Here is an 18,449-nt window from a genome sequence, read left to right as displayed (position 1 = left end):
GGGGCAATAAGAAAAACCATAATGACCCAGTTGGTTCTCCTGCTTCTTTCTGACTCTCTGATGAACTGACTGTTTACAACCTCACTACAAAAAGCTCCAGGAAAGGCTGTAACAGGATTGAGCAACAAAAAGAAATTAGGACACAAGGGAAGTAGACACAGGTTCGGTAATTATACTTTATTACAACTCTAATACTTTACTTGCTCCTAAAGACTCCCTTAGCTAAATTTGTTTGTTCCAAGAATTTTTTTCTGTATCAACAAATAGACACATGAAACATGTACATTTTTCTTATTATTTTATTGAAAAGATACATTTAAAAAAATACACAGACATTTTACTATTATGGATTGCAGATAAAGATGCTCTAAAAGTTAATTCTATATATATATATATATATATATATATTTCCTTTCTTCCACCTGTTGTCCCCATTGTCACATAATGACTTCAATCTGAGTACTGCATATTGATATCACCTTTATAAAAGGGCTGGGGAGGTAAGAAGAGAGGTGGGCTATTACTGCAATATATTCAGTAAACAGATAAAGACAGTCAATTATAAATATTTCATGTTCTGTACATTATTGCATTAAGGAGCCACAACATTATGCAGCATCATTATGAAGGAAACTAGTTAGAAATGGAAAAAAAGGATATTTACGTACAATTACACGGATCCATTGTTGTCTTGAACAATGCATATGAGTTGTGGTAATGTGCAATTGAAAAGCTTTTATTTTTTCCTCTTTAAACATTGCTTAGCAACATCAGCAAAGAAACAACAAAAATAATTTAAAGTAGCAAACAAGTAGTAATCTTAACTATGTATTATATGGCTTTCTAGTTTTAATCTCTCTAAATAAAGTCTGACACAAAAGAAAGAAAATATTTAAAAAAGCTTCAGCGCTGCATTACTTCCAAACAACTGCACAGAAACTAAAAATCTTAAAATCAGACGCAGTACATCTTCAGTACTACACAAGATACACCAGTACTGGGGCCTAGGACAGTACACAATCCCTGTCAACAAGAGAGCACATTGAAAAGAAAAGGACGCAGTTCATTTGGAGATGTTACCCCCAGTCAAGCACTTGGCTCACTTACCTTTTTCCACACCAGATTACACCCCTGCGGTTTTCAGAGAGCTATGTACGTAGGTGTGAGCGAGGAAGACCCTAGTTTTCAAGTCTGTCAGGAAAATATTTTATGTTCCTTGTTTCCAAGGTGCGTCATACACATTGCAAAAAATAATAATAGATGCATTTATCTCTAATGATACAATTTTATGAGCAATTAAGTTTTTAGTAAATCACTCTCTATTTGGATTAAGAGGGAGAGAGAGACCAAGAAAGAGAGTTGTCTAGATTTCAAAACGCAGTACCCGTCAGCGATGCGCTTTATGGTGAAGATGGTTGAGACGTCACGCCGGGTGGCGTTTCAAAAGACCCTTTGCTCGCTATTCTTTCACCCTTCCTACTGGCCATAGCTATCTCCCTTTAACACCAGACTCAGTATGGTGCAAAAAGGATGGAGGCGGGTGTAGCACGAATGGGCCCGTGGCCAGGCCTGAGGAGGGCTGGGGGGATGGCAGGTGCCTGGAAGAGGGAGGCCGCAGGGCGGGCTGGGAGTGACAGTGCCGATGACACTGCAGCAGCCAGTGGTGAGGAGAGAAACGCAGGGGCCAGTGGCTTGATCATGTCTTTCTGGAATGCAAGCTTTGCCTAGAGTAAAGCAAACAAAAGGCAAGGTCAGTCCAGTTCTCCACATGTCCATCTTCACAGGGGAAGAATGAACCCCAGCACACAGAGCCTGGTGTTGGCTGTTCAGGAGCATCAACCTCACAGCCCCTCACTACCAAGCCAACCAAGGCAACTACTACGTACTCACAGTGCACAAATCTCTACTGTAGAGCAGTCAGGCTGGTGTGTTCAGAAGGAAGCATAATTTCAAGTGAGCAACAATAAATTGTATAGGTCATTTCTGTGTGAGAGATGTTTAAAAAACCAGACTTAAGACTTCAATTTAAAAAGTCAAGCTTTTCACTTGCAAAAATGAATTGTAGAAAAGTACAGTGGCCAAGGTGGGAAACTAATACTAATTCAGCTTTTTTTGTCTGCTGATACAGAGCTGTTCTTATCTACATCCATACATATTAAAGATCGATACCATAAAAAATTTCTTATGACCTACAAGAGTGGGAAATACTGCTGAATGGGGAGACTTGGAAAAAGCTTTCAACATTTTCACTTGCCTCTGTACAATTACAAAAACCCACTCACAGCTCAGCTTTTAAAGACTTTTCACATGTTTTTACTCATGCACACTCACATTTGCATGTCTCCCTTTCCAGCCTATAAATTGTTTTTGCATCATAGATGGCATGCACTTTTCCCCAATGAATAAAATACAGGCTGAGTCATGAGCAAATAAACACACAGTCTGTGCTCTGTGCCACAGCCAGACTGAACTTGGGATGCATCAGACTGGCAGAACCAGCCTGGGGAATCCTTGGAAATGCAGGTGGGTGCAAGATGGGGACAGCCGGGGGCATAGAGGTGGGAGATCTGTTTTGATAGCCAGTGAAAGATGCTGCTCAAGCACACAGATACAGATAGGCAATCAATTCTCCTAAACAACTGATAACTCATTTTCAGCACCATAATACATCCTCAGAGCACTCTGTTTTGCAGCATGGAGAGAATGAGCATTAGTATTTTTATAGCTTAACATCATATGTCCTTTTCACTGACTGCATCCATCATAACTAAGGGTTATCTCTGGTGCTGAGAATGACAGAGTATATGTGTTTCAGACTTCAAGAAGTACACCAACACTGCAGAGCTGATACCTTTCCATGGGGTACACAGTTCATTCTGCATTCCACTGATTATTCCCTCCTTCCTAGCAGTAAATAATACTCCCAGTGTTGTCAGTGTGCCTCAGACAGGGCAGACAGCATACATAAGTATCTTCAAATCTGATCCCAGCACAGAACCTTCCTGCAAGGGCAGAAAGTCTGCGCTACTGTCAGGTCTGTCATGTTCCCGTCTCTGTGCGGTGGGAGTCCCCAAGGTCACAAATTCACATAGTGATGAGAAATAAAAATACTTACTGCTAAAATACTTGGGCTGCGCTGCAGTTTGTTGTAAGGACTGTATTTAGGTTTCATAGGCTTTCCTGCAACTCTGTCCTTATGCCTTCGGCTGGAAATGTGCTGAAATGAACATCCCCACATTTAATTAGCTGTTTAAACATTTCTCAGTTTTGAGTTTGAAACTGATTTATCAGCAGGGTACATCTAGCCCCCTGTTTGTAAGATAAAGTAGGTTCTTTAGAGAGAGCGAATATGAGTTTTGCTAAATTAAACAAAACAGTTTGGAGCACATCAAACAGAGCATCAGAAACTAATCAAATACAGCAAATTCTGTGATCCAAGACAGGCTCTGCAAATTATTGATATTTTGGTTAGTACTTCCTTTTTCTACTTGACAAGCTTTGAATCAGGCAGAGCTGTAATCACTCGGTCATAGGGATATTCAGAATCAGGTGAACTTCAGTGTCTTTGATGCTGTCCGTTTGCATAAATAATTCAATATTAACTGAAGGAAGAACTGGTTCCTAGGGATAGTTCTACACCATGCAATTTAATACTGCCTTAGAGATAACTGAAATAACCATGGATGAAAGGACATGTCTACACTGCAAAGCAGCATCCAATTGGAAATTTCAGTCTGGCTATCAGAAACAACGAATTTGTATTGCATTGCTCTGAACCCAGGGCTAATTGGCTTGGTTGGAACAGAGCTGTGTATTCATGCAGTTGTTCTGATATTCCAGTGCTAATGATAACATAACCACACAGTTCAGGCTTATCTATGGTATTACTGTCTTACTGACAGTCCTAAGCCAACAGATTCACGTCCCATTCTCCTTCTTGGACTCAAAGATGTAAAAATAAATAAATGAATAAATAAATTCCCAACTGATTAAAGCAGTACCATAATAGGAATTCAGGAACGCCAGCCCCGAATTTCTTCCTATTGGGAGAGCAAGTTAACATCCTCTATTGAGCTTCAGCAAACTTTTAAACTAGATCTACTATGCTATCCAGAGCTACCAACAATTTTTCCACCTCTGCTTTCTGCTTTATGACTCACAAACTCATTTTTTCTCCAGCTGAAACAGTTACGTGAAGGACTTTTAGAAATAGCTGTGGGCTCATGAAAAGCAAGTTCATTTTATGGGAAAACACAGACCTACATCCCACCTATAATACTGCAATGGAACTAAAATTTATGAAGAAGACTTGGGCACATGCAAGCTACCTGTTTAAGCTGAATTTCTGAGTTAACGTGGACATCGCAGATTTCACAATGAAATGTCTTGTTCTGCAGTCCTGAGCCTTTACTGCCATTCTGCACCTTCAGCCGTGAGCCGGGTCTAGGGTAAGACTTGATGGGACCAGCGCCATTCCGAGCCTCGACCATCGTCTTGTGTTTTGAGCCTAGTGGGCAAGCAGATATAGGTAAGTTAGATCAGCATCACATAACAGTGTCTATTAGCCATGGCACTTCTTGTCCCACATTTATCTTCAAGACAGAATACTCAAAACCACCACAGATTAGTATAATAATGGTGTTACTCTTGGTCAGCATAGCTCCCACTTCATCAACCCAAACGGAAACCCAGCAACAAAAGAACGGTTTGTACAGAAAGGGAGCTGGACCACTGAGCCTCCGTTTGAGGTCAGTGTGCAGCCATGCAGCCCACGTGTTTGTGCTTATTCTAACAGAACCCAGGAGCTAATGGAGCACAGCAGGAAAAGGGCATGATCCAGGAGTGATCACTCAAAAACTGTCTTGGAACAAGAATCCATGACTAAGCCAGCAGCCACATTACTGCTTATGCGTTCAAGAAAAGACACTGTACAAAGCCTTGTCTTTGTTAACTAATTTTCTCTTGACTGGGAGCTAAAATTCAATCCTTGGCTTGAACTGTGGGAATTGACAAATGGTCAACCAGAAAACGCTGATCTTGAAAGAATTCCCCTGAATCTATGTGATTCTGGAGGTCTGGATCACCCAGAGATTTGCAATGTAGAGGAATTCTATACCAAACAGAGACATGAGCTTTCTGGATTCATCTTTTAGGCCATCATGACAATTTCTCTAGTAGAGGCGTCTTAAAGAAAATAAATCTATACTGAACTTCTGCTGTATTTAAGACTAGCACATACTTCAAATAATTTTAATAATTAAAATAGAACAGTGACTGTAAGGCCATCCAGAAAAGCGTAAAATGAGTGTGTCTAGGCACACAGTTATTTCCACAGCTTTTCAGCAGAGGAGGTGCTGGAGATTGCAATAAGTATCCTTGGATTTGGAAGAAGTGGCTGCTTTGGCCATTTCAAGAAGGGATTACAGCTGTAAAATTGGTTTAAATGGTTTGATAACAAGCTTTACATCACCAGCACATCACAGAGCAGCCAGAGTACATTAAGAGTTGTTGCTGGTGGCCTTTAAAAAGATTTATCCAAGGAATGAAGACAGCATAGTTAATACTTAACAATCCAAAGATTCCAGGATACCTAGGAAATCTAAGGAATCCATCCTAAAAATAGGGAAAATATCAAATAACAAAAGTTACTGAATATAGTGCCAGGAAAAGACAGCATAGGTAGCTGAAATATGAAAGAGATATGTCGCTCACATTTTAGAAACCCTCGTGCTACAGAGGTATGATGGAATATAACTAGGTAACATGAACTGTAAGGATTTAAAAAGCTTATAGAGTACATGAAGAAGTGCTCTAAAAATGTATAGAGAGCTTTAATGAAATATCAAATACATCAAATTGCCATTACCAGAAAAGTTGTTGTAACTTGGCACTGTAAGTTTTAACTAAAGATTCCAGTAAACTGAGGCTACCACAGTGCCAGAAAAATAGCTTTTTATGTTGACCTTTTCAAAAACAGCACACAACTCACACTCTGTACACACTTACCTGTATTGTGTGCTTCTAGTTGTGACAGGGAATTCACAGCTACTTTGCATAATGAACAGTAAAGTAGTTTTTTGGCTTTTTCCTCTTCTGACTCAGAGACTGTGCTGGGAGCCCCATTAGTGCTGTTGGAGGATGCTGCAGGTGTTACAGGTGCCACTGCTGCCACTCCAGTTTTGGAAAGAAAAGCACCCACTTCTGTACTGGAATGCTGACTTGCACCATTGGATTTCACTTTTCCTTTATCTTCTAAAAGAAGGAAAATAACTACGTCAAAAATATGCTGTGCAATAATTATGCAATCATGCAATAATAATCCTGTGGTTTTAGTGAACCTATCCCAACAGGGGCCTAATTTATCTAACTCTAGACAGGCCAGCAGCATCCTTGAAACCTTGTTAAAATTCAACAACAGAATGTATGTCATTTGATGGAAGGGCTGACTTTCTTGATTTTAAGGCTACCAGTGAATATAGTGACTTAAGCAAATTCACAGCAGCTGCTGTTGTGCTCCAAGTTTGGCCAGCTGCAAACAACCCGAGGAATCTCCAAGGCAGCCTGGGTTAAAGGCTGGAGAGTACACAAAAACATGCAAGGCTTTGTAACAGAGATTGCAAAAATGCTCCTGAAAAGCAATATATTGCCTTTGGAATAGCTCAAATTTCTCAAAGTCACTGGGAGGACACTGAAAGACTCCAGCTCTGTCTTGACATGTGATATCCCTCCTCTGAGCTAGAGGAGTTCAGTATGGTACAACACTATACACAGCTGTTAATATTTTCAGATTTTTCAAACAATTCCCCATACGTCCAGAGATATGATAGCTCCAATGTGCATTTATTGTATTCCTGTATCACTTCACAACCATGAATCAATAACTCATGTTCCTGTGAGACAGGTAGGCAAGTATTACTTCATTCTGCAGATGGTGATTGCAAGACAGAGAGATTAAATGTCTCAACTGTGCCTGAAGAGGCACTTTGTGCCAGAGCCAATATTCAAATGATCCTTGCCTATGTGATGTCTTACAAGAGCTCATTGAACTCTATTCAGCTGAAGTCCTTGTGACCACGGGCTGTACCTGTATAAGCTCATTAATAATGAACTGGGAATGGAAGTGGGAAAAAACAACACCTCTGGTATGGGCAGTACTGACAAAATGGACTCATGAAATGACTGTCTTAGGCCGCAACCTGTTGTAGTCTGAGCAAACTGCTACATCAGCAGAACAAAAGATCACAAATTTCCAACTTTAGTAAATAACACTGGCACCGGATGACCTGAATTTTCAAGATTTTTTTTTAATAGTATGTGGAAGGGTACTAGAGATCTAATTTTGCTAGAGACCAACCAAGATCAGCCCTGACATCTCAGTGTATCTGAGATTAATGCAGTACCAAGAGCCAGCTCTACATTTAGGATTACTCATAGCTTGATCACTTGCAGCAGAAGCAAAAAGTAGGCACAATTAAAAATGGATGGGGCAAAGCATAGAAAGTGATGATGCAGATGAGCATCTTCCCAAAATTAAGATTTCCTGTTTCGTCAGAACAAATTAGAAACTCATATAGCTCCACTTCCATTGTCTTTTTTTTTCCTTACTCATTGCTTATATTTATATCTATAAATACCTAATCTCTTGTGAGAAACACCACAAACTTGACATTACTATCACTTCTGCAAGTCCATATGATGATTGTTTCCTCTACTTCAGAGAAAAAAAAATCTGGAAAGGGATGAGAAGAGCATTCCTTACTCATTTACCCACAGCAATTAATATTTAAATAGTTTTGGTGAGCTGAAGTAATGTCCTTAATCTGTCTTTATGACCACTGCTAGACTCTGCCTTGACTTACACCACATTTTCTCCTCATTAAGCCATGACACTTTCAGCATCCTTCAGATTCAAAAGAATACTTTTACGTTTTCAGTATCTGCAACAGGAACCAACTTTTATAAGGGAAGTACAACACCTACATAACAGCAAACTATTAAAAACTACTCTGATCCTACATGAAACCTAAAGCACAGTTTTAGAAGTGTTGAACCAATTTAAAAAACAGACATTATTTCGCACACTCCGTCATTGTAAAATATGGGCCCTTGCAATTTATGCATACAGACACTGGACTCAGTAAGTAACATCACTCCAAGCATCTGGCCAAGACTGCAACCAAGACTTCTGAAAAAAAAAAAAAAAAAAAAAAATCCCTGCAACAAACACTTGAAAGTGCATAACAACTATGAACAGGCATTTTGATACTCAAGCCCACAGATTTTGGCAGTTTTCCCAGAAGTGCATTGAAGTGCATCAATTTTAAATTGTTAAAAACTGGGAGAAAGGAAATTCTAATAACAGGATTGAATATATTTTTAAGTAGCTATAAAAATACTTTGAAATTACACAGTATGAACTATATAAGACATACAAAATGATCAAGTATGAAGTCTACTATTAGTAGATTGAACTTATGATAAAGAGATTCTGGAAGTATTGTGATTGATAAAGTATGACAGAAGAAAGTGATGTTAAATCACCACTCATAGACTATTTAGTTTTAACATCACTATACTAATCAGTTACATCTGCAAAACCCTCAAACATAGTGTGACCTGAGAGTATTCATAAAACAGAATTTTGATAAATCACATCCACTGACATTCTAAATTAAACAATTTCAGTATGGAAAGTTCCCAATCATGGGAATTATCTACTACAGAAACATATTGAGCTGCTACCATTTGTGAGCTCACATTACAGAAAAACAGACTTCTTGTTCTACACAATACTCTGCCAGACTGCAAGTGGCATCACATCCAGAGGTGTGGGGGCCTGATTCCAGCAAAGGAAGGTCCTTAGTATTTTGCCTTTCAGGCCATAAAAGAGTAATACAGGATTTGGAATAAGAGAATATAGCTCTGGATTTTGCCATCAGGCACCTGTGGAGTTCGATCCTAAACAGTGAGGATAAGACCGAGTTCACAGAGGCCACTCATCACTGTCAGTGACAGCTTCCCATTGCCAAAGCTGACAGCTGATTGAAATATTCCCAAGATTTACAGTGTTTTCACTCTCGATAAAACGGAACAATTCTAGAGTATATAATGCATAATCTCCTGTCAAGAAAAATTCTGGAGAAGTGGAGGGGAATTACTAGCGTCCAGCTATGCAAAATGCTGTCAGCATCTCAGCTTTGGAAAAGAACCACAGCTCCTGTAATAGCATCACTGAGAGAGCTTCCTGACACCATCAGCTCCTCATCCATGTGACTATACCTGTACATGCGGAGACACATGCCCCTTTATGAATTGCTGTTTCCTTCCACCGTTCTGAGTGCTTAATGCAGAATATCTTCAAAAATCATAACAGTGATGTTATTAGGCAGTTTAACTCCTATAGAAGGTACACTGAGAAGTGCATATTTATCTCCGCGCTGCGATCAGAATTGTTTCTTTTTTCTGCTTTCTAAATCAGAAAATTGCACTTCCCCAGATGGGCTTTGGATAATAGCTTACTGTTTTCAGTCTACAGAATTCAAAACACCATTACCTACGATTTTGTTTGAGACAGAAAAGCCTACCAAGTATTCAAATGTGTAAAGCACAGGAAATGCAGATCAGATGTAAATACAAAGCAGGAAGAAGTCCATTCTTATTGTACTTATATTAAATTACATCTTCAAGCAGAAATCAGAGGAAAGGCAGTTTATGCCTGCACACATACACATGCTTCCAGACTGTGCTCACTGTACAAAATACATGGGGCTGGTTCAACATGGCTGTAGAATCAGAGTATTTTTGCTACTTCTGAAGGCCAGTATTAGTGAGCAAGGGCCCAAACTTGCACCAATTTCCACCTGGGCCAACCCCACTGAGCTCAGCAGAGCTGGGCAGAGGCCAAACCAGCACATGAGTGGGCGCATCCTGCCCAACAAACATGCAAGGGGCTATTGAACGTCTAACCGGTGCTGCTGCACTGTATTGGACTATGCTTGTTTTCCACACAGAAGGATCATATTTCATCTGTGCTAAATGCCTCTCTTTAAATTAAGTCTCCCTTTTCCTCAGGACTCAAGAGAAGTAAATCAGTGATTCATTTTGAGCTCTTACTGAAGCCTGCATTTATTTTGAAAGAGAGCCCAAGGAAAAAGTAAAGCAGCTAATTGAGTATTACTTTGGGCTCAATAATATCAATGCTCTTGTTGCCTACTTACATTGTTTCAATTCCACTTTGAAGTTGTTTTCATGTATTTGTGGTTGTTTGCCTCGCATCTGCATCAGCATCACGCTAGAATTCAAGGCTTATTTATCTCATTAGCAGTGCCTCATTTCAGCTTTTTGCATCCAAGTCAGACAATCGCATAGGATAACATCTGACAGGCTCACACCTTACAGGTTCCAGGTCCCTCCCAGTTCATGAGCAGCCCAAGTGATGCACCCTCCTCCTTTGTAGATCGTGCTGCTTTCCCTGCTGTTGCTATTGCATAGTTTATGACCCACCTGTTAAAGCTGAAATCCTGCTCCAGCTAAGTGTGTGAAGGGGTAAAACCACTGCCATACACCTTTCTTCCCTGTGATACAGCCTGCTTTACCTTTGTGCAGCAGTTTCCTCTCCTGGTTCCAGGCAACAGTGTGTGAATGGTCTGCCCCACGCAGAGATCAACCATTGATGAATGCCACGCATTTTCGTTTCAACATTTAGAAGCTTGATTTACAAGGTATTTTTAAAGAGAGTTCATTGTGTTCATTGTTCATGTCAAGAGTTTATAATACTATAACATATGTATTTGTACAGTATCAATTTGTATCTTAAAATCATCTCTTGTCATACTAAAATGTGCCAGTAGATCTTGCTTTTTACTGTTCAGAAACCACTTCTTGTATAAGAGTGATGATTTCTGTGCACATTCAAAGAAGTTCCAATTTGGACTTTGTAATGAAAATGAAGGTGTTCTTAAAAATGAAAAAGTAACTCAAACTTCAGATTTTAAATTCAGATTTGTAACAAAAATTGAGAGAGCACAATTCTATATTCCGTGTATAAACTAAGAAATTCAAATAGCTTTTCTGTAGTATACAGATTTTCTGCATCACTATTTGTAATTGCTACTTACATCCTATAACATGCTCACCTGCATGGTTTTTATTACTGAAGATACACAAAATGTATATTTCCAATAAACTTCTGTTTGGCAACAGCTTAAGTAGCAAGTTGTGCATGAAGAAAATAAAGTACAACTTGATCACTTTATGGTTGCCAATGTCATGCTACCAGACAGGAGATGATGCATAGTCAGTTGCAATACCTTAGGTGCTATCAGGCATGTTTGCGGTGCTTTGCATCTCTACCAAAAGAACAACTGTTAAAAACACAGGCAGTTTGATGAGTCTAACACCTTAAATTAATTTCTGACTACATCATTTGCTACGGTACCTAAAACCAAAAGTAATTTTTTGAGAGGATGTGTTTGTGTTTTATTTATGGGTTTCACAGCACTGATCCTTAGTAGCTTTATGCTGTCACTAGAAGTGTGGCACAAATATTGTCTTATAACAGCCCTGAGTTCACTTGTGCTATTTTTCTGGGCACTGGTACTGGTCCAAAGTGCTGATTTCTGAGACTAATTAGGACTCTGAGGTAAAGCAGGCATATCTCCCAAGCCAGCGGAGCTGTATGGAGGGAAACCAATTCTCGAGTTCTGCCTGTAATGTCAATATCTCCGAATATGACAGAGTATTGGGCTGCCTTAAACAACCTATGAAGCATTCAGTGATTGCAAAATGGGAAGAGGAAATCAATCATATTGTCAAGCTTGTATAAACATTCTCTCCCTGATCAAGTGTGTACCAAAGGTAAAATCAGTTACATTAATTACAGCCATATATAACACAAGGAACTCTGTTGAAAAGCTCATCACTGTAGTTAAATTGGCATCCATAAAGGCAGAGTAAAAATGTATCAATTTAAAAATAAAATTATAACTCAGTTAAAACTTAGTATTTTGGATGCTTGGCACGTATGATAGAAAAAAATAAGTTTCTTCCTAGACTGTATTAAATAAAGCCATTGGTCACGCTGAAAAGAGTTGATATTACTGGAACACATTATTTGACCCTGCTGTTCTAAGCTTTCTGCACACACAACAATAAGACAGTCCCCAGACCAAATGATTTGCATCTTAAGGGCAGAGATCACAGCTAAAGACAGACAGATACAAGTGAAAGAGCAACAGGTCATCAACAGAGGTATCACTGTGTGGCAGCCTAACTTCACACAAGCTTTCTTCTGCTTTTCTGTCCATCACAGACACATACATATATATATTTATATACATATATTTAATGTACACACACACACACATATATATACATATATATATAAATATATAAATCAGAGGTAACTATAGCAAAAATAAGTTTGGCAGCTGCTGGTAGGATGATTTTCACATACAGACGGACCAGAAAAGGTGCAAAGCTGCTTGCAGCAGCTAAGGGGTGGTAGGTAAAAGTCAGCATCTTGAAAGCACACTACAGCAAGAACCCAGTCTTATGTAGAACTCTAAAAGTGAAGGACATAAAGAGATTGGAGAGAGAAAATCAGTAGTTTTAGCTAGGGAAGAAAAAAGTGAAATAACACAGAAGATCTACTGCTTTCTTCCCTTTGAAAGCCCAGGAGAATCCCTGAAGCACTGGTTCTCAGCATACTCGACTTTAACTCAGTTGCATTTGTTAAAGACATGGAAAATGACGCCATTGTGAAAATGGAAAATCATGAAAAATATTAGCAAGAAGCAGTTAAAGGAAGAAAGGACTGGACACTAGAAACTGTACCACAGAAATACTGCAACAAAATTCAAAGCCACCCTGAAGGTGGGAAAAGCTTATTTATTCATGTTGTACACGAAGGATAAACAAACTCTAGGATTCACCCTGGGATATAGGTTTGTGCAAAGGAAGACGATCCATATGTCAACACACTAGAAACAATAGTTGCTGTAGTCCTGTTTGACTTGAAATAAGACACAGAGGGAGAAGAAGATCAATGACAGAATTAATAGAAGGACAAGAAGAGCCTTCCTCAGTACATCAGCAGAAAAACTCTACTGAATGGAAAGGCAGATAATAGCTCCAGTGAAAAAAGCAAGGATCAAACCATTGTTCTTCACAGAAGGTCTTATCATCTGCTGGCTCACACTGTTATAAAGGAATAAAGCATGCATTTAAACAATTAATTATCCTTTTTATGAGGAAAAATATGAGCACTATGAGTAATATATGCCATGAAAGCAATAGCAGGAAAGCAATTAAGTCACTAGAGGTCATAACCTTCACAGCATTTGCAGGCATTTTGTCCTGCACCTCACCACTCATTGCTCAAAAAAACCAAAACAAACCAAAAAACAAAAAACAAACCCACAACAAAGAGCATTAGATTATTTCTTGCCACTCATTAAGAGAGTTAGCAAACTTTGATAAAGGATTTTGAAATCTTTCTGTTTTATCTCCACATTTGCTGAATAATGAGACTTTAATGGCTGCCAGAGAAAATATCTACTATTTCACCAGTTGTGCAGTCTACTGAGAAATGAGGCAGAAAAACCCGTAGGGCTCTGTTCTAGAAAAATTCCACTGCAAACCTACATGCAAATCAGATGGCACAGTGAATTTGTTAACTCACTGATTACCTTTAGTTCTCGTAAAATGTTCTTCCTTGTACCTGAGGCCCATCTGAAAAATGACTAGGTTTCACATAACGAAAGGTTGTTACATGAAATAAATCTGTTTGACACATTCTAAAGAAAACCAATTTTGTTTCTATACAAAGATGAGAAACAAATGGAAGCTATAAATATAAAGCTTTTCATTTCAGGCACAAATGTGCACTGAAATAAGCTACAACATATTTTGTCGAGATACTGAAGCTACATCAGGAAATGTCTGGTGTCTCTGCAATATTGAACTAGGTCTGTAGCTAGACTGATTATTTGATTAACTGCATCACTACTCTCCAACTGGCTGAGCTGAAGTATCATTTTCATTTCAGAAGTGTTGCTTTCTTGGCTATGATACAACAGTGATGTTGATACTTAATTTCTTGGATATTTTGTTTCTGAATTGGCCTAGTAAAGACACTTACAAAGGAACTTGTCCCTTTTTAAGGTAACAGAAATATTTGCAACTAATTGGATTAAAAATGCAACATTATCAAGTTTTGGTTTTGAAATTTGAGATGGGCATAATTCTTATGGAAAGAGTTTGAGAATAAGAAACTATTCAAAAGCCCATGTGTGTCTGAAAGTGCAAAGTCTTGCCTTGTAAAATTTGTTTCCATCCATATATCTTCTTGAACAGAGGTAAGCCAGTGTTTCAACTACTGGGTGCCTTTGAAATGATCCTACTGTATCACCTACAGTTTTTTGTCAATTCTTTGCATATTTGTGGCTATTTTTCCAGGTATGCTGGTACATACATTAAAAAAAAAAAAAAAAAAAAAAAAAAACAAAAACAAAAAACATAAATCAAAGTAACTATGTAAAAGTTACATCTCAACAAGGAGAGCTCACTTTACAAAAATCCCTCTGTTCAGGAAGTATCCTTAAAGTGAGAACGTCTTGCAGCTTTGCATTCCTGGGTAATGTCGCTCTTAGCCAAGCCAAATTTATTTCAAAATTGTTTTAAGCTTTCATCTTTTCTAAGCCATGCCAGTCTGTATTGGCTGGGATGGAAAAATTTAAAACCAACTTGGAAAAGTTTTACACAGTTTGGGCAAAGTTGGAAATATAGTATATGATCTGTTATTACAAAATGTTACTCTTGTCCATGCTACAATAAATCTTCTAGCTGATAGAATGTACCTTTCTCTGACATCAGACATCTACTGTTCAGTAAATATTTTATATTCCCATTACAAACCAACACGTTTGTTTTACTGGTACAGGAATGTAAGCTTTTCCACAGTCTTTTAACAGTATAAGCATGTTTAGAAAAATAATACTCAGGGATTATAACAAACTTCGCATATTCTACCTAGGTATCCCTCACATCCTAAAAATGCTTTGGATCATCTCTTTAACTATAAAATTAATGTTATGTTCTCTACCTGTGAACTGAAAACATATTACTAGAAATACATTTCACATGCATTTTGTGCTTAAATACTCTTGAAATTCTGCCCACAGCTGCTAAAGTGCTTTGGAATTCAATATAAAATTTATGGGTGTCTAAATAAATGAATCAAGAAGAGCTGACACTCTACATCCAAGTGCTTTCTCACGGGCCTGTGTCTGAACAACTGATTCAGTACTTGTCCAGACAGAACTGCCACTGAAGCCAACTATGAAACACTCATCTTCATTTTAGTTAAATTACATTTATAATTGTGCATTCTCACTGATTTCAGTGGCAGGTCTGCCTGAGGACTGCGAGTATTCAGTCATGCTTTCAAGATTTATCCAATAAATTATATATATAATTTGCTTAACAGACACAGAAGTATTTAGTATTTAGATGCTAAACCAAAATATCCTGAAGTGACAGCCTTGAGTCCAACATATTAGTTTATATTTGGAAACTAAAGTCACTGAAAGACCTTTCATTCTCAGATTTTAGAGACAACAAAACCTCTTACTCTGACAAACCAGACCCAGACAAAATCCACTCCTAACTGCATGAGTAATCACCAGCATTCTACTATTTATTCCCTGATTATGTGAAGAAGCTCCGTGTCTGGCATCAGAAGCCTGGCCTTAATTCTTCAGCAATATATTTCTTTAATAAGGAAATATTAAGTACAAATAAAGCTACTCCCTCCCAGGTGTGTTAAAAAAACAAACAAACAAACAAACAAAAAACCAAAAACCAAAAAACAACAAAAAAAAAACCACAACCAGGAGCTGTCTTTATTTGGAATTTTCCTTCCTAACAAATTTAAAGGCCTAATTTCAGTCCATCTCTGATTAAGAGAACTTACCCTGATTTGAATTCCTTCGTCATCCAAGAACAAACCTTGTGCTTGGTTCAAAAATGAAATGTTTCCTAAGCAAACAGTTGTCATTTACCAACAGAACAACCCCATCTTGAGGAAACTGAAATGGATGTATCATTTCTTTCTTTGGGAAATTTTACAAAATCCCAATTTGTAACTCTCATCTTTACACATGCCTCAGGAACATCATTCTTCCTAGCAGAACACAGCTTAGGAGATGAGTGACATTGGTGTTTCAGTCCTACACCTTCTTTTTACTAACTGCTACTTTTTAGTCTCACTTTTCTCCTTCTTCCACTTTCTCACCTGACGACTCAAGATGTCTTGTAATATGTTGCAAAAACAACCATTACAAAGAATGATGTCACACAAAATAGTTCAGGTCATTGTGCCATCTCTATGGCATTATGTTCCCTGTGGAAATATACAAATTTGCTCTATCATAAGCTAGTAAGTTGTGGCATTCTATATTCATTTATCATTGCATTACCATTCAAAATAATCTTTGGATATTCATCAGGCATCATTAACAGAAACAAACAAGAAAAACAGATGTCTGATGTAAGAAGAAAAGAGCTGCTGAGGGATTCAATATATATAAATGAATTCCTTAAGTGACTGTAGATATATTTCTAAAAAAACAGTAGCCAAGAGTCTGTGCCTCAAAGTCCAGATACATTAGCAGAATCAGTCTCATTTAGCCTAATGTCTGTCTTTTTCTCTACCCAAAGTAAGGAAAACATGCATGATTTTAAGAATGCCAATTAAGAAACTAATCAACAAAATTCCAGTTTTTATAACTGAAAGAAGTAATAACAGTGCATTGCATTATTGATAAAGGTCACGTGAATGTTCTAGTACACATCCAAGTACTCCAAAAAAGTCTTATTTAATCTTACAATGTATTTTTTAATGCAGAACTTCTACTTTTACATTATGGCAGGAGAAAAAGGCTTACAGTTTCCACAAAGCGATCTCCAGCTTACGCATCCTGATTGATATAATGGCTGAAGAAAGAAAAAATTGACTTCTTTCAATTTGAACAGGCATTGCAACAACTCATCAGTTGTGTCAGTCACAGAGCTTATTTTTTCTATTAATGGCACCTGTAGCCATTTTCAGTTGAGGTGGGGATTTAGATCTGGGTGAGTTAACATTATGACAGGCTGAGTGAAGAAAGACCTTGAGTCCTCCAGGAGCTCTCAGGAGTTAATCAACATCAAATTGCAGAATGACTACTTAAAGCACAGAGAAGCACACAGAAAAGTTAAGAATTTGAGCATTGGCGGGAAGAATTTTAAAATAAGCAACTCAAGCAACATGACTAAGGGGGTGTCCTGATGGTGGACTTGTAAAATATGCCTCCCTTGGGACATTACACCTCATTTGCAGCTGATGAATAAACAGCACTGGCAATTGGGACACTGGGGAAATCCAATCCATTGTAATATGCCTGAGTAAATGCAATTTAATATGTTGCACTCTGCTATTAGGAATAAAAGGGAAAAAAAATCAGTTTTATTGTCAAAGCTCCCACAGAGAAGCCCTCAATGAATTATAAACCTTAGACAAGCCCTCAAGGTCAACTGTTTTAATAAAGCTTGGAGCTGCCAGTCCTATCTAATATAAGCCAACTTATTACTATATGTCTACAAGACAAAGTAGCACTTCTGTTGATCAACAGATCTAGGCTGTTTTCAAAACTTAAGCTACGTCACCGGGCAACTTCAGCAGGCTGAAATAACTAGGGTAATTCCTAAGAGCCCCAGCTGTATCAAACAGCAGCATTCCAGTTACAGGACATCACTGCTGTCCTCACCATACACTGCACATCAGCACAGGACTGCTCATGCTTTGTCACAGCACCATGAACTTGACACTGAGCTGCTCTGAGATGCACTTACAGAACAAAGCTATAATGAGAGAAGCTAGAATTTGAAACAGGTCCAGAATTCAGCCTGGTTGCATGCCTAATACTGCAGATATACAAGCTGAACAAAAAGGATTTTTCAAAGACCATCCAAAGGAATCAATTGTAACACAACCCAGGTAGCAGAGCCTGAAGATTTTACTTGAATGAGAACTGAACTTGAAATGTGCATCTATATCATTTCAAAAACAGCTCTCACTGACGCATGGGAAAGAGATTATATCTAGAATGGCTGAAAGACAGAAAAAGGTCTTACTTTTCTATCCTGGTTTTGACTTTTGAGAAGGTTAAAACAGTTGTATTTATTTTCTGAGTTTTATATCAAAGCAAAATGCAAAGGAAGTAATAATGCATCATCTGTCTGCTTCGCTTTGAAAAATTTATTTTGATTTAGAAGTATGATCAAAGACTTTGTATTTGTTTGATAAGTAAATAGTGACATTTCAGTCCATTTATTACCATATATATTCCTGACGGACGTTTCACTGTAAGCATATCTGCTCACAGCAGATGATGCTACGCTGGGATCAT

The 18,449-nt window shown here is 38.1% G+C and overlaps 1 protein-coding gene across 9 annotated transcripts in view; it reads right to left on the bottom strand.

Annotated features, from left to right (window-relative positions):
• Window positions 1-281: 281 nt before the first annotated feature.
• ZNF385B (zinc finger protein 385B) overlaps window positions 282-18,449 on the bottom strand; it is a 136,999-nt gene continuing 118,831 nt past the window's right edge. For all 9 annotated transcript variants that reach the window (XM_042822552.1, XM_042822554.1, XM_042822559.1 and 6 more), the window contains 4 exons: window positions 6,007-6,252; window positions 4,329-4,507; window positions 3,116-3,217; window positions 282-1,724 (listed from right to left, as the gene is read on the bottom strand). In XM_042822552.1, the coding sequence (XP_042678486.1) occupies window positions 1,512-1,724; window positions 3,116-3,217; window positions 4,329-4,507; window positions 6,007-6,252 (740 nt within the window). In that variant the 3' untranslated portion in view covers window positions 282-1,511. The remainder of the gene's footprint in view (window positions 1,725-3,115; window positions 3,218-4,328; window positions 4,508-6,006; window positions 6,253-18,449) is intronic.

The sequence above is a fragment of the Centrocercus urophasianus genome, unplaced genomic scaffold (genome assembly GCF_019232065.1).
Source record: "Centrocercus urophasianus isolate 14NV4802_14NV808 unplaced genomic scaffold, USGS_Curo_1.0 seq_20, whole genome shotgun sequence".
NCBI classification, from domain to species: Eukaryota; Metazoa; Chordata; class Aves; order Galliformes; family Phasianidae; genus Centrocercus; species Centrocercus urophasianus.
Note: the sequence above shows the minus strand (reverse complement) of the source record. Positions and strands in the feature narration are given on the sequence as shown.